The 14,879-nt window shown below is 48.1% G+C and overlaps 1 protein-coding gene across 1 annotated transcript; it reads right to left on the bottom strand.

Moving 5' to 3' along the window:
- Positions 1-4,697: 4,697 nt before the first annotated feature.
- Positions 4,698-11,851, bottom strand: PIH1D2 (PIH1 domain containing 2). Its single transcript, XM_060251019.1, has 5 exons — positions 11,566-11,851; positions 10,931-11,051; positions 8,607-8,840; positions 6,218-6,507; positions 4,698-5,580 (listed from the first exon to the last, which is right to left on the bottom strand). The coding sequence occupies exons 1-5, from the start codon at positions 11,746-11,748 to the stop codon at positions 5,419-5,421; spliced, it is 990 nt and encodes a 329-aa protein (XP_060107002.1). The 5' UTR covers positions 11,749-11,851; the 3' UTR covers positions 4,698-5,418.
- Between the last annotated feature and the right edge of the window lie 3,028 nt (positions 11,852-14,879).

The following is a 14,879-nucleotide window of genomic DNA, read 5'->3' as shown; positions in this document are numbered from 1 at the left end:
TCCCCGGTGTTTTCTTTGTGTGTGTATGGTTGTATGGTTTATATATGTTGTATGGTGTATGGTTTAGTGTTGGGAGAAAACATAGACATTGTGGGAATTTCAGAAACTTGGTGGAATGAGGAGAATCAGTGGGACACGGTGATTCCTGGATATATCGGAAGGATAGGGAGGGAAGGGTTGGAGGTGGGGTGGCTCTGTATGTCAGAGAGGATATACGGTCCAGTAAGGCTGAGATCAGAGAATTAGATTCACTTTTAGAAATGCTTTGGGTTGAAATAGAGGGCCCAAAAGGAAATTTAACTATGGGAGTTTGTTATCGCCCACCAAATCAAAAGAGAGAGGACGATTATAATATCATGGAAGGATTAAAGATAGCGGCTGAACGTAAAAACTGTGTCGTAATAGGTGATTTTAACTACCCGCAGATTGATTGGGTCAATATGTGTTCTGGTCGAGAGAAAGAGATTGAGTTTCTTGATGCTCTCAATGACTGTGCTATGGAGCAGATGGTCTCAGAACCTACCAGAGGTGGGGCGATCCTGGATCTGGTCCTAAGTAATGCCCAAGACTTAGTGAGAGACGTAAAAGTGATTGCGCCGCTTGGGAACAGTGACCATAATGTTATTGATTTCACCGTTTGTATAAATAGGGAGTTGCCCCAAAAGACCGCCACAACCACATTTAACTTTAAAAGGGGTAAATTCTCTGAGATGAGGAGGCATGTGAGGAGGAAACTGAAAGGAAAGGTAAATACGGTCAAAACCCTTGGGGAAGCTTGGAGACTATTTAAAACTATAATCCTAGAAGCTCAGATAAAATACATACCACAAGTTAGGAAAGGCACAAACAGGTATAAGAAGAGGCCATCATGGTTAACAAACAAAGTAATGGAAGCTGTAAAAGGTAAGAAGGACTCCTTTAAGCGGTGGAAAACCTGTCCAAGTGAGATTAATAAAAGGGAACACAGGCAGTGGCAAATCAAATGCAAGACTGTGATCAGGCAGGCAAAAAGGGACTATGAGGAGCATATTGCAAAAAACATAAAGACCAACAATAAAAATTTCTTCAAATATATTAGAAGTAGGAAACCAGCCAGGGAAGCAGTGGGGCCCTTGGATGACCATGGGGTAAAAGGATTACTGAAGGAGGATGGGGAAATGGCTGAGAAGCTGAATGCATTTTTTGCCTCCGTCTTCACCGTGGAAGATGAGAAGTGTTTGCCCGCCCCAGAACCACTAATATTGGAAGGGGTGTTGAAAGACCTGAGTCAGATTGAGGTGACAAAAGAGGAGGTCCTACAACTGATAGACAAATTAAAAACTAATAAGTCACCGGGTCCGGACGGCATACATCCGAGAGTTCTGAAAGAACTCAAAGTTGAACTTGTGGATCTTCTAACAAAAATCTGTAATCTTTCATTGAAATCTGCCTCTGTTCCTGAGGACTGTTCCTGAGGATGTCACCCCCATCTTTAAAAAGGGTTCCAGAGGAGATCCAGGAAATTACAGGCCAGTCAGTCTGACTTCAATACCGGGAAAGTTGGTAGAAACCATTATCAAGGACAGAATGAGTAGGCACATTGATGAACACGGGTTATTGAGGAAGACTCAGCATGGGTTCTGTAAGGGAAGATCTTGCCTCACTAACCTGTTACATTTCTTTGAGGGGGTAAACAAACTTGTGGACAAAGGAGACCCGATAGATGTTGTTTACCTTGACTTCCAGAAAGCTTTTGATAAAGTTCCTCATCAAAGGCTCCTTAGAAAGCTTGAGAGTCATGGAGTAAAAGGACAGGTCCTCTTGTGGATCAAAAACTGGCTGAGTAATAGGAAGCAGAGAGTGAGTATAAATGGGCAGTCTTCGCAGTGGAGGACGGTAAGCAGTGGGGTGCCGCAGGGCTCGGTACTGGGTCCCATGCTCTTTAACTTGTTCATAAATGATTTAGAGTTGGGAGTGAGCAGTGAAGTGGCCAAATTTGCGGATGACACTAAATTGTTCAGGGTGGTGAGAACCAGAGAGGATTGTGAGGAACTCCAAAGGGATCTGTTGAGGCTGGGTGAGTGGGCGTCAACGTGGCAGATGCGGTTCAATGTGGCCTAGTGCAAAGTAATGCACATTGGGGCCAAGAATCCCAGCTACAAATACAAGTTGATGGGGTGTGAACTGGCAGAGACTGACCAAGAGAGAGATCTTGGGGTCGTGGTAGATAATTCACTGAAAATGTCAAGGCAGTGTGCGTTTGCAATAAAAAAGGCCAACGCCATGCTGGGAATTATTAGGAAGGGAATTGAAAACAAATCAGCCAGTATCATAATGCCCCTGTATAAATCGATGGTGCGGTCTCATTTGGAGTACTGTGTGCAGTTCTGGTCGCCGCACCTCAAAAAGGATATTATAGCATTGGAGAAAGTTCAGAAAAGGGCAACTAGAATGATTAAAGGGCTGGAACACCTACCCTATGAAGAAAGGTTGAAACGCTTAGGGCTCTTTAGCTTGGAGAAACGTCGACTGAGGGGTGACATGATAGAGGTTTACAAGATAATGCATGGGATGGAGAAAGTAGAGAAAGAAGTACTTTTCTCCCTTTCTCACAATACGAGAACTTGTGGGCATTCGATGAAATTGCTGAGGAGACAGGTTAAAACGGATAAAAGGAAGTACTTCTTCACCCAAAGGGTGATTAACATGTGGAATTCACTGCCACAGGAGGTGGTGGCGGCCACAAGCATGGCCACCTTCAAGAGGGGGTTAGATAAAAATATGGAGCAGAGGTCCATCAGTGGCTATTAGCCACAGTGTGTATGTGTGTGTGTATATATATATGTATATATATATATATATATATATATATATATTTGGCCGCTGTGTGACACAGAATGTTGGACTGGATGGGCCATTGGCCTGATCTAACATGGCTTCTCTTATGTTCTTATGTTGTGTGTGTAGATCTGTGCGTGTGCACACGGCTGGCCCTGCAGCTGCCAATATGGACTGGGAAGCCTGCTCACCTTGCTGGACCGATCCCCACCCCCCCCTCCCAAAATGGACTCAAACCTCATCCTGCCTGGGGAGGGGAAGTGTTTTAGGGGAGAAGCTTTTTCATGTGAGCTGCGTCTGGCCTGCCCTACTCGCTCTGGGGCTGCTCAGGATGCTGCTGAGTAGGGATGAGCGCGGACTCTGTGCTGAGCCAAACCTTGCCTAGTTTGTGAACTCCAGAATGAGGTCCGGGGGAAGGCGCCTTCCCCAAACACTCGCTGAGCTTCTGCTTGGTTCTGTTTGGGTGTTTAGCCCCCCCACCTCCCCCCCAGAAGTGATGCAGGTGCATTGGAGGTGTGACATGCTTGCATCTCTTCCAGATGATGCTAGAGCAGAGGCAGGGAACAGTGGCTCTCCAGATGTTTTTTTGCCTACAACTCCCATCAGCCCCAGCCATTGGCCATGCTGGCTGGGGCTGATGGGGAGTTGCAGGCAAAAAAACATCTGGAGAGCCACTGTTCCCTATCCGTGCTAGAGGGACCCGAGCCGGTTCAGTCTGGGCAGCTTTTTTGCTTGGGTGGGGGAAGGGGGTTGGTTTGGGTGGCCTGGTTTTGTGAGGCCTGAACTGGGCTTTCACGGTCTGTGCCCATCCCTACTGTTGAGCTGTTTTTTAGGATCTGGGTCTGCTGAGGCCTTTTCCTTGGAATAATCAACATGCGACTGTTTTGCAAGGGGCCGCGAGGGGAGGGGCTGTGGAAGAGCATCTGCTTGGCATTCAGAAGGTCCCCGCTCCGATTCCCAGTGAGAAGCACCAGGTCGGAGCAATGTCGCCTCTAAGCTGCAGAGTCTTGTGAGCAAAAATTCTACTTTGTGGGCCACTGGCATGAAAGCCGTCAGCTGCTGAATACATTAGTGTGCCCTGGGGTCTCGAGCGAAGGCAAAAATGTGAGAGCTTGGAGGCTACAAACCTGTGAGCCAGCTCATGCTAACTTGGGTTAGAGGGAACGTTGGGGAGGCGTTATGAAAATGTCAAGACAGTGTGCGTTTGCAATAAAAAAGGCCAACGCCGTAGAAGGCAGCTTCACGTGTTCGTTGTCTGCCTTACCGACGGCCCTGCCCGGATGGAGAGTACAGCAACCTCGTGTAGGAAGGAACCACACTACACGCGTGTCCGGGAAGAATGCTTAGCTTGCCATGCAAGCAGTCTTTATTTTATCGGATTCAGTTCTTAGAGTCTGTCCTAACAGTCACAAGAGACATGCAAAGCATTTACCGACATCTATCATAGCAAATATCCAGAAATAACTCGTCTCGATGTGACGGACGTGAGGACATCTCAATTTCCCGATATTTCGAAAGCCACAGCTGGGCTTTGTCTGGGTAGCTAAACGTATGATACTCCCACGCTTTTAACGGTCACAGGGTCAGGACATCGTGGTACTACAACCTAGAGGTTTTTTCTTTGTTTTCTGAACCAGCGTGTTCACTGTTGCTAGTGCATATGGAAGTTCGAAGTTGGCTTTCGGTTCAAGGGATCAGGGGGCAGCTGGTGAGTGGTCTGTTTTTCATGGATCGAAACGTTTTTACCAACCCACCTGCAGGCAATCTCTGGGTAATGCCAGGGAAAACTTTTACATTCGATCCCCCCAGCTAAGCAACAGCATTCTTGAGAAGAGGGCACGAGTGCACTTTCAGTCCCAGGAATCATGAGGAGTATAATATAATAATAATAATAAAAATTTTATTTATACCCCGCCCTCCCCGCCAAGGCAGGCTCAGGGCGGCTTACAGGCTTGGCAAAGCCATATTGAACAATAAAACAGTTATACAATTCAATAAAATTTACTATTTACTATTAAAATTTTACATAGTCTAAAACAATCTAAAAACAGTCTAAAATAATCTCTACTCGCTGTTATCTCAGTTATTAGTATTAGTGATGGCATGATGTTTATTTCAGGCTCCATCTTGAAAGGCTAGCCGGAAGAGGGCGGTTTTACACACCCTACGGAATTGGCTCATGTCCCGTAGGGCCTCTTCCGGCAGCTGGTTCCACCATTGGGGTGCTTTTATAGAGAAGGCCTGTTCTCTGGTTATTTTTAGTCTGGCCTCCCTTGAATTTAACTTGGTTTTTTTAATTGTTCCAGTTAATGCAGGAATTGTTCTGAAGTGTACAGTTTGCTATTGCTTTATAAAGCTCATGTGGTTCTCTCTTATGGTTCGCACACCACGGTAGAAAACTGAAGGAGGGGTAAGAAATATTCTGCAAGTAGCCATTTTTACTGGTAGCACATTAATTGTTGCTGGTGGTGTCTCTAATTTTAGGCAGTGGTCGAGAGTGCCCTGTGTCTGTTCAAAGAGCAGCTGAGTTTGCTGCTCAAAGGCTCAGAGGAGTAAAGTACAGGCCAAGGCACTTAATATGAACCCCTTTAAACTCATTGCTCACTCAGCACTCGGATCTTGGCTCTGCTGGCAAATGGGCATTGTGATCAGCAGGACTCCTTTCTTCTTGAAGAATCTTGCTGATGCTGCTTCCTCCTCCACAGACTCCGGCAGATTCAGGTGCAGTCGGTATTTTTGCGGGCATTCCATCAACAGGTCATCCTACAACAACAGAACCTCCATGTTCAGAAGCAGTAGGCTTCAATTACCAGTGCCCCCTGGCAGGGGCAACAACAGAGGCTGGCTGTCTCAGGGGAATTCTGGTAGATCACTGTGGGAAACAGGATGCTGGACAGCGTTGTGTGGAGAACCAGTGCGGGGTAGTGGGAGACCCAGGTTCAAGTCCCCGCTCGTGACATGGAAGCCTTGGCCAGTCACGCTCTCAACGTACACCAGCCAGCCTTCCAGGGTGGTTGTGAAGTGAGAGGCAGTGCGGTGTAGTGGTTTCAGCATTGGTTTAGTATCATGGAGACATTAATTGTGCGGTGTAGTGGTTTCAGTGTTGGTTTAGTGTAATGGAGACCCAGGTTCGAAGCGCCATTCTGGCAAGAAAGCTTGCATGGTGACCTTGGGCCAGTCGCGCACACTAAGCATTGTCGGGAGGCTAAAATGAAGAATAACGTAAGCTGCCTTGAGTCCCCACTGGGAAGAAAGACAGAGTACAAATATTGACTCTTGCATTCCTGAAAAGCTTTTTTTAAACGGAGAGGTGGAATGGCTGTTAGAGAGTCAGGATCACCAGACAGATAAGGGGTGAGAGAGCACGCGGGGTCAGCCCTCATTCATTGTTCTGACCTACCTTAGAAATGCTCAGGTTACACTCAGAGACGCAGTGCACCTCTGGCACTTCAACTTTCACTTCCAGCTTCAGGGCTTTCCCGCTGGCGTCCTTCCTGGTGGTTACTTCGTAGGCTGGAGACTTCAGTTCCTCCGGCCTCTCGGTGCTCGAAATTTCCTCAATGAGGCAGGGTTTACGGGGAGCGCTGCTTTCGGTGAGCAGACTCAGACTGCTGTCTTCTTCTCGGGCTGTGATGTTCTTCAGCTGCTCAAGGGTCACCTCTTTCCGCAATGAAGTTTTCGGGCACGGAGCTTTGAAATATTAACACGGACAGCAGTGTCAGCAAGAGGGTCAAATTCATGGCCCTTTGCCTGCCTCATACCAAATATTTTATTTATTTTAGGGCTGGAAGCAAAAGGAGTTAATTTACTGGCACTGGCAACCCGAGGTTAGTGTCTGTGTTGCAGATGGAGTGTCTATTTAGTATACTCATAGATAAATATTTTTTTTCTTATTTACTTCATTTGTACTCTAATTGTGTCTCCCCGGTGGGTTACGACAAGAGCTTACAGCGGTCTCTCCATCTTCCATTTTATCCTCAAAACAGCCCTGTGAGGTAGAAGAAGAAAAGAGATTGGATTTACATCCCACCATTTGATTCCCCACTCCTCCACTTGCACCTGCTGGAATGGCCTTGGGTCAGCCATAGCTCTGACAGAGGTTGTCCTTGAAAGGGCAGCTGCTGTGAAAGCTCTCTCAGCCCCACCCACTTCACAGGGTGTCTGTTGTGGGGGAAGAAGATAAAGGAGATTGTGAGCTGCTCTGAGACTCTTCAGAGTGGAGGGCGGGATATAAATCCAATATCATCATCATCTTCTTCTACCCAGAGGAGTCTCAGAGCGGCTTACCATCTCCTTTCCCTTCCCCTCTCCGCAAAAGACACCCTGCAAGGTAGGTGGGGCTTGAGAGAGCCCTAACAGAACTGCTCTTGAGTGGAACAGCTGTGTGAGAACTTGTGACTGACTGATGGTCACATCAGCAGGTGCAAGCGGAGGAGTGGGGAATCAAACCTGGTTCTCCCAGATTAAAGTCCACATGCTTAACCATTACACCAACCTAGCTCTCGTAGGTTAGGCTGAGAGTATGACTGGCCCAAGATTAAAAAAAACAAACAGATTCCAATCCAATACTGAGTGAGTTGCAGCAACATTGACAATATATCGGTGTTTCTTATGCAGGACACTGGGCCTGGCGGTTCTCCCCCTGATGGTGGCGCTGTCGTGCAAGGGCCCTCCCACTTTGCTATAAAGCTCCTTGCCCAGAAGAGGGCAGTGCCGCTGGGAGAAATCCATGGCCAACAGATCGCTGCCGATGGATGCAAGGATGGCCACCTGCAAAGCTGGCTTGTAAAAGGGGGTAAGGCAGACTCATGGAGGGAAAGCCCACCAATAGCTACTAGCCACAATGACCAAAGAGTGCATCTGTGAACAGAGAAGATTTTTTTTAGAAGATTTTGGATTTATATCCCACCCTATACTCTGAATCTCAGAGCAATCACAATCTCCTCTACTTTCCACCCCCACACACACACACAACAGACACCCTGTGAGGTAGGTGGGGCTGAGAGTGCTTTTACAGCAGCTGCCCTTTCAAGGACAACCTCTGCCAGAGCTATGGCTGACTGCAAGTGAAGGAGTGGGGAATCAAACCCTGTTCTCCCAGATAAGAGTCCACGCATTTAACCACTTCACCAAACTGGCTCTCAGGTCCACCCTATGAGGTTGGTGGGAGCAGAGAGAGCCGTGACAGAAGTTCCCCTTTCAAGGACATCTCCTATGAGAGCTATGGCTGACCCAAGGCCATCTCAGCAGGTGCAAGTGGAGGAGTGGGGAATCAAACCCCGTTCTCCCAGATAAAAGAAGAAGAAGATATTGGATTTATATCCCGCCCTCCACTCCGAAGAGTCTCAAAGCGGCTCACAATCTCCTTTACTTTCCTCCCCCACAACAGACACCCTGTGAGGTGGGTGGGGCTGGAGAGGGCTCTCACAGCAGCTGCCCTTTCAAGGACAACCTCTGCCAGAGCTATGGCTGACCCAAGGCCATGCTAGCAGGTGCAAGTGGAGGAGTGGGGAATCAAATCCGGTTCTCCCACATAAGAGCCTGCACACTTAACCACTACACTAAACTGGGTCTCTTCTGGATTACCAGCATTTTGGGAGGCAGGAGCTGGGGAAGGCCTATGTCGTTTGTCCAGTCACCCAAGCCAACTAGTTGGACCAGTGGTCTGATCTAGCAGGCTCTACTCAATATTCCTAAAAGCCTCCAAGCTCCAACCCAGAAGTTCAGGGAAACGTTAATTGAATTCCACTGTGATTTTGGTCTCACTTCTGATTTGGACAGCCGCTTACCATCCTTTTCAGAAGGGGGCGGTGTAGGTCGCCCTCCTCGCAAGCTGTTCCTCATCCTTTCCAGGCTTCCTTTCAGTTTACGCTTTGCGGTACTGCAAGCGGGGGAAAGAGAGACGTCATAACGCTCCTCAATGAACTTGAGCGACAAGCAAATCAGCCGATCCCTCTCTGACGGGTTTCCCCCCTGCTCGAGAACGGAAGGGTTGTATGCAATATCAACGATGCTGTAAGGTTCTGAAAAAAGAGGCAGATTCATCATTGCAGGCTGTATATCTGATCTGTATGAGTGAAAATACAAGCCAGTCGGAAAGTTTCTGTTTAAAAAAAGAAAATCAAAAGCTGGTCTTCAAACGATTTAATTTTGTTGTTGTTGTGAAGATGATATTGGATTTAACTCTCACCCTGTACTCTGAATCTCAAGAGTGGTCACGGTCTCCTTTACCCCGCCCCACCCCCAACAGACACCCTGTGAGGTAGGTGGGTCTAAGAGAGCTCTTGCAGCAGCTGCCCTTTCATGGACAACTCCTACAAAAGCTCTGGCTGACCCAAGGCCATTCCAGCAGCTGCAAGAAGAATCAAACCTGATTTTCCCAGATAAAAGTCCGCACACTTAGCCACTACACCAAACTGGAACACACACCATTATTGTAGTGCCTGTCTCTGTAATATGGAGGCAAAGACTTCATTTGGAATCTATTTCACCTCTCTCCTATACTGCACATCCAGTGAGGTTGAGTCAGTAAATATAAAATCAGTGAAAAGCATATCCTAATATATCAGTCAAGAGCCCCGTGGCGCAGAGTGGTAAAGCTGCAGTACTGCAGTCAGAGCCCTCTGCTCACGACCTGAGCTCAATCCCAGTGGAAGCTGGTTCAGGTAGCCGGCTCCAGGTTGACTCAGCCTTCCTTCCGAGGTCGGTCCAATGAGTAGCCAGCTTGCTGGGGGGGGAAGTGTAAAAGACTGGGGAAGGCAATGGCAAAACCACCCCATAAAAAGTCTGCCGTGAAAACGTGAAAGCAACGTCACCCCAGAGCTGAAAAAAGTTAAAATGCTTGGGGCTCTTTAGCTTGGAGAAACGTCGACTGCGGGGTGACATGATAGAGGTTTACAAGATAATGCATGGGATGGAGAAAGTAGAGAAAGAAGTCCTTTTCTCCCTTTCTCACAATACAAGAACTCGTGGGCATTCGATGAAATTGCTGAGCAGTCAGGTTAAAACGGATAAAAGGAAGTACTTCTTCACCCAAAGGGTGATTAACGTGGAATTTACCGCCACAGGAGGTGGTGATGGCTACAAGCATAGACAGCTTCAAGAGGGGGTTAGATAAAAATATGGAGCAAAGGTCCATCAGTGGCTATTAGCCACAGTGTGTATATATATGTGTGTGTGTGTGTGTGTGTGTGTGTATATATAATTTTTTTGCCACTGTGTGACACAGAGTGTTGGATTGGATGGGCCATTGGCCTGATCCAACATGGCTTCTCTTATGTTCTTATGACCGGTGCTTGCACAGGGGACTACCTTTACCTTTAATGCATCAGTAAGGCACAGAGCAGATAAGGCCCACCCAAGCGCCATTCTACACCATTATGGGGGACCATTAAGCTGGATATGAGACATGGGAGCAAGAATCAGAAGGCCTTCTGGAAAGAAGAGTGTTTGTGGGGTGCTTAAATCTTTAGGTTGGAGTTACTAGCTCTGGTTTGGGAAAGTAGCTGGAGATTCTGGGGCAGAGCCTGGGGGGAATGGGGTTTGGGGAAGGGAGATCAGGGTACAATGCTGTAGTTCCCCCTCCAGAACAGCCATTTTCTCTAGAGGAGGAGATTTCTGTTGTCTAAAGATGTGGGAGATTTCCAGGAAGCTGGCAACCCAAAAGGGAGGACATTTCAGAACCAGGAGAACGGTGAAAAGGCCCTATCCCTGACAGCCATCAGTCCAAAGTTCCATCTTTCTCCATTTTGTCCATACAACAGCCCTGCGAGGTAGGTTAGGCTGAGAGTGAGTAAACGGGCCCAAGATCATCCAGCCAGCTTCCATGGCAGGGTGGGGATTTGAACTTGGGTCTCCCAGATCTGAGCCCACCACTATACCGTGCTGCCTCTTAAGGTGAAGCGCCATCCATGATTAGAGCTTATGACTGTAGTGCCTGGGGAGGACTATACGGGAGCAAGTTGTCCTTTAACGACACAGCTCTACATTTCATTGCTGCCACTTTTGTGCATCCCTCTTTGTGGAGGTACGAGAATCAGCGCCGGTCTCTTCCACCAGCACCCCACAGAATCGAGAGTTGATGCAAAACAGGAAGCTCGGTTCCTTTGCTCACCTGGCTTTGCAAACGTATCCATTCTGCCGGCGCTTAATGGGACTGGATCGGATTGGGACTTCGGAGGGGGGACTTTACTCCAACTGCAGAGGTTAACGAACAGTCGCTTTTCAGTTGGCCCCTGCAAAGGGAATTCAAAACCCATTTTGTTACTAAAGCTGACAGTGAAATGAAGCAGTCGTCAGCAGCCTTGTCATTCTGCATGCATGACTCACTGGCAGGAATTCTATCAAGCTCTGGTTTGTGCTTCTGGAGTATGAGCTGAAGAAGAGAATACAATGGCATCTAATCTCTCCGTTATCCCAGTTCCTAATAGAGTCTGTCTACATACTGTAGGCCTCTCTATCCCATTTGCCTTTTGTAGCCTGAACCTGATTGGCTGTGCAGATTTTTAACAACGCTGTTTTAGCAGCAGCTGCGACAACAGCCCAAAGATCACTATGTGGTCGAAGGTAAACTGCGACAGCCATTTTGTGGCTGTGTATGCTGCATTGTGTCAGAATTCCAAAGGTGCCCGCAGGCTGAAAAGGTCTGGGGACTTCTGCACTAGACCATAGTTTTCTGAATGCCAAAGGCGTCCAGTTTCGCCTGCAGGATTTACCATTCCTTCTTTTCTGCACCGGTTGCTAACGTACCAAGATCTGGGCTTCCAGGCATAGGTATGGCTCAGGGGGAGCGTAATACTGCTTTGCGCTGTTCAGCTGCTGCTGCATGAATCGGCGGTAGCTTTCAGGAGAGTTTTCGGCCATGTCATCCAGCATCGCCCAGACCTGGGATGCCTTCTCCACCATGTCCTCTGAGCGACAAAAGGCCTCCATCGCTGCCTCTTGATTGATGAGAAGGTGGCAGAGGCAGCCAAGCTGCAGCACCTGCAAGAGCAGTTGGATTCAAGGTGGAGCAGCAAAGCCTTCTAGCGGAAATCTATGTTAAAAGATTTTAAAAAGGTAAAGGTAGTTCCCTGTGCAAGCACAAGTCGTTTCCAACTCTGGAGTGATGCTGCATCACGACATTTTCATGGCAGACTTTTTATGGGGTGGTTTGTCCTTGCCTTCCCCAGTTGTCTACACTTTCCCCGCAGCAAGCTGGGTCCTCATTTTACCGACCTCGGAAGGATGGAAGGCTGAGTCAACCTGGAGCCAGCTCCTGAGCCCAGCCCAGCCCAGATCGAACTCAGGTCATGAGCAGAGGGCTCCGACTGCAGTACTTGCAGCTTTACCACTCTGCGCCGTGGGGCTCTTACTGTTAAAATATTTATATCGCCCCAATAATCTCATACTCTTCAGTCTCAGTTCATCTCCTTGAAGGAACGGAGGCCTTAAATCAATTAGTCTCAGAAGTTTATGCTAGCCCCTTTTTGTGCTGGCAACCACTCATCAGGCAGAAATGCAACAGGGCCCAGCTTTCCCCAACATGCAGGGCTGGAGAAAGGTTTGCATTCTGAAAGATGATGTTCACTGCTAAGAGTGAGACGTGTGACTAGGAAGTTTGCTCTTTAAATCATTCCCCAAACAGGTGCTCATGTGAGGTCTTTAGGCAATCCAACTCTATTTTAGCCTGAGGTCCCCAGCTATATAAATATATGGGGACCCATAAATAATATTGGAACAAATATCCCCTTCAGAAAGGAGCACCACCACTCCAAAAGCATAGAAGAAGAAGAATTGCAGATTTATACCCCGCCCTTCTCCCTGAATCAGAGACTCAGAGCGGCTTACAAACTCCTATATCTTCTCCCCCCACAAAAGAAACCCTGTGAGGTGGGTGGGGCTGAGAGGGCTCTCACAGCAGCTGCCCTTTCAAGGACAACCTCTGCCAGAGCTATGGCTGACCCAAGGCCATTCCAGCAGCTGCAAGTGGAGGAGTGGGGAATCAAACCCGGTTCTCCCGGATAAGAGTCCGCACACTTAACCACGGCACCAAACTGGCATAGGGATCTTCCAGCAGTTGCAGGAAGCAGCTGAAGTGGTCTCACAGTGTTTTGACGGCATGGCTTCTTCAGTTTTATTTCCACATTCAATTTTGTCTTGCATCAACAGCGACGCAACGAAAACCGTGAAAAAATAAAGAGGCAGCTCATCTAGTTCAGCATCCTGTTTCATCCCACAGCCAACCAACTGCCCTGCTGAGCCAACGAACGTTACACAGAAGCCAAGGCCTTCTCCTGATTTGGCCTCCTAAGTACTAGGAGTCTGAGGTTTACTGCCTCTCATGGCCAGTGTGGGGGGGTAGGCCAAGTATGCGAATGCCTAGGGCGCCACCTGGTGGCTCCCCCTCTCCCCATGCACAGCATGTGTGCTCCTTGGAGAAAGCAGGCTCCATGGAGCACAGATGCTGCCCAACCGGTTTTGGGGCCAGGACACTAGAAGCCCTCCCCAAAGCACCAAGAATACCCCAGACCGAGAGTTCCATCAATATGCTGTGGCTAACAGCCACTGATGGACCTCTGCTGCATATGTTTATCCAGTTTATCCAGTCCCCTCTAGAAGCTGGCTATGCCTGTAGCTGCCACCACCTCCTGTGGCAGTGAATTCCACGTGTTAATCACCCTTTGGGTGAAGAAGGACTTCCTTTTATCCGTTCTAACCTGACTGCGCAGCAATTTCATTGAGTGCCCACGAGTTCTTGTATTCTGAGAAAGGGAGAAAAGGACTTCTTTCTCTGCCTTATCATGGGCAGTAGCCACGGATGAGCCCTTCCTCCAGGAATCTATCCAATCCCCTTTTAACACAATCCGCATTTGACAGATGAAAATCTAGTCATGCTTCTGGCAGAGGATCTCTACTTGAACTCCCTCCCCCACAGTGCACTGTGGAAGGCCAGACTGAGCTCTGCAGTACACTATTTACGCAGCTGCAGCCCATACTGCATTACTTACAGAGCCAAAAAATAAGTCAAGCAGTGCTGCTTGGGGTTAAAGACAACAGGAAAAAGAAAAAACACCATTACCCTACAAGTGGCTCTCAAAAGTTCTGAACACACACCTCAGTATCTGCAGTTCAAGATGGCCAAGGTCCTGCATACCTTAGGGACTGCCTTTCCCCGCATATGACCCAGCGAGCACTTCAGTCCGGGTCTCAAAACCTGTTGACGGTTCCCAGCGTCAGAGAAGCCAGGCTCGTCAACTAGAGCCAGGGCCTTTTCCGTTGCTGCCCCTAGCTGGTGGAATGAGTTGCCGGAGGAGGTTAGGGCCTGCGAGAGCTTCTACAGTTCCGCAGGATCTGTAAAACAGCACTCTTCCACCATGCTTTCTCATAACGGTAACATCTATGGCAACGGATTAGATCCATAAACTTAAATATTACTCTGGATTTCTCTTACCACGCCAGGGTGACCCTGGGTCCTCTTTGGAACGTCTAATACTGACCATCTCGCCATCTGCTATCATTGAAAATCTAACTGTTTGCATTAATTATTGCACGGGCACCTATTGATATTGATGTTTTAATAATTGTGTTTATGTCTTATTGCTCTTTTATCTTGTTTGGTCCTTGTTTGAGCCTAACCTGTGAGCCGCCCTAAGCCTGCCTTTGGCGGGGAGGGCGGGATATAAATTAAACTAACTAAATAAATAAGATAACACAAGCTGTGCGTTGCGCTGGATGTGCCAGAATGGTTGTGGGGTTTGAATCCCTGCTCTGCCATGAGATCATGCTGGGGTGACCTTCAGCTTCACCTACCTCACAGAGTTGCTATGAAGATAAGATGGGAATGAAGCTGTAAGGCACTTGGGGTCCTAAACAGGGAGAAAAGCAAGGTATAAATATGCCAGAGACAAGATGACGCTAGACCCCATTCAAAAAATGGGAGCTGGACCTTGAAAGGACAACATTGCTGCCAGCTGGCCACATCTGAAGAGGGCATCATAAGGACATCAGAAGAGCCCTGCTGGATGAGACCTGTGGCCCATCTAGTCTAGCCTCCTGTCTCACATGGGCCAACCAACCATCCT

The sequence above is a fragment of the Heteronotia binoei genome, chromosome 12 (assembly GCF_032191835.1).
Source record: "Heteronotia binoei isolate CCM8104 ecotype False Entrance Well chromosome 12, APGP_CSIRO_Hbin_v1, whole genome shotgun sequence".
NCBI classification, from domain to species: domain Eukaryota; kingdom Metazoa; phylum Chordata; class Lepidosauria; order Squamata; family Gekkonidae; genus Heteronotia; species Heteronotia binoei.
Note: the sequence above shows the minus strand (reverse complement) of the source record. Positions and strands in the feature narration are given on the sequence as shown.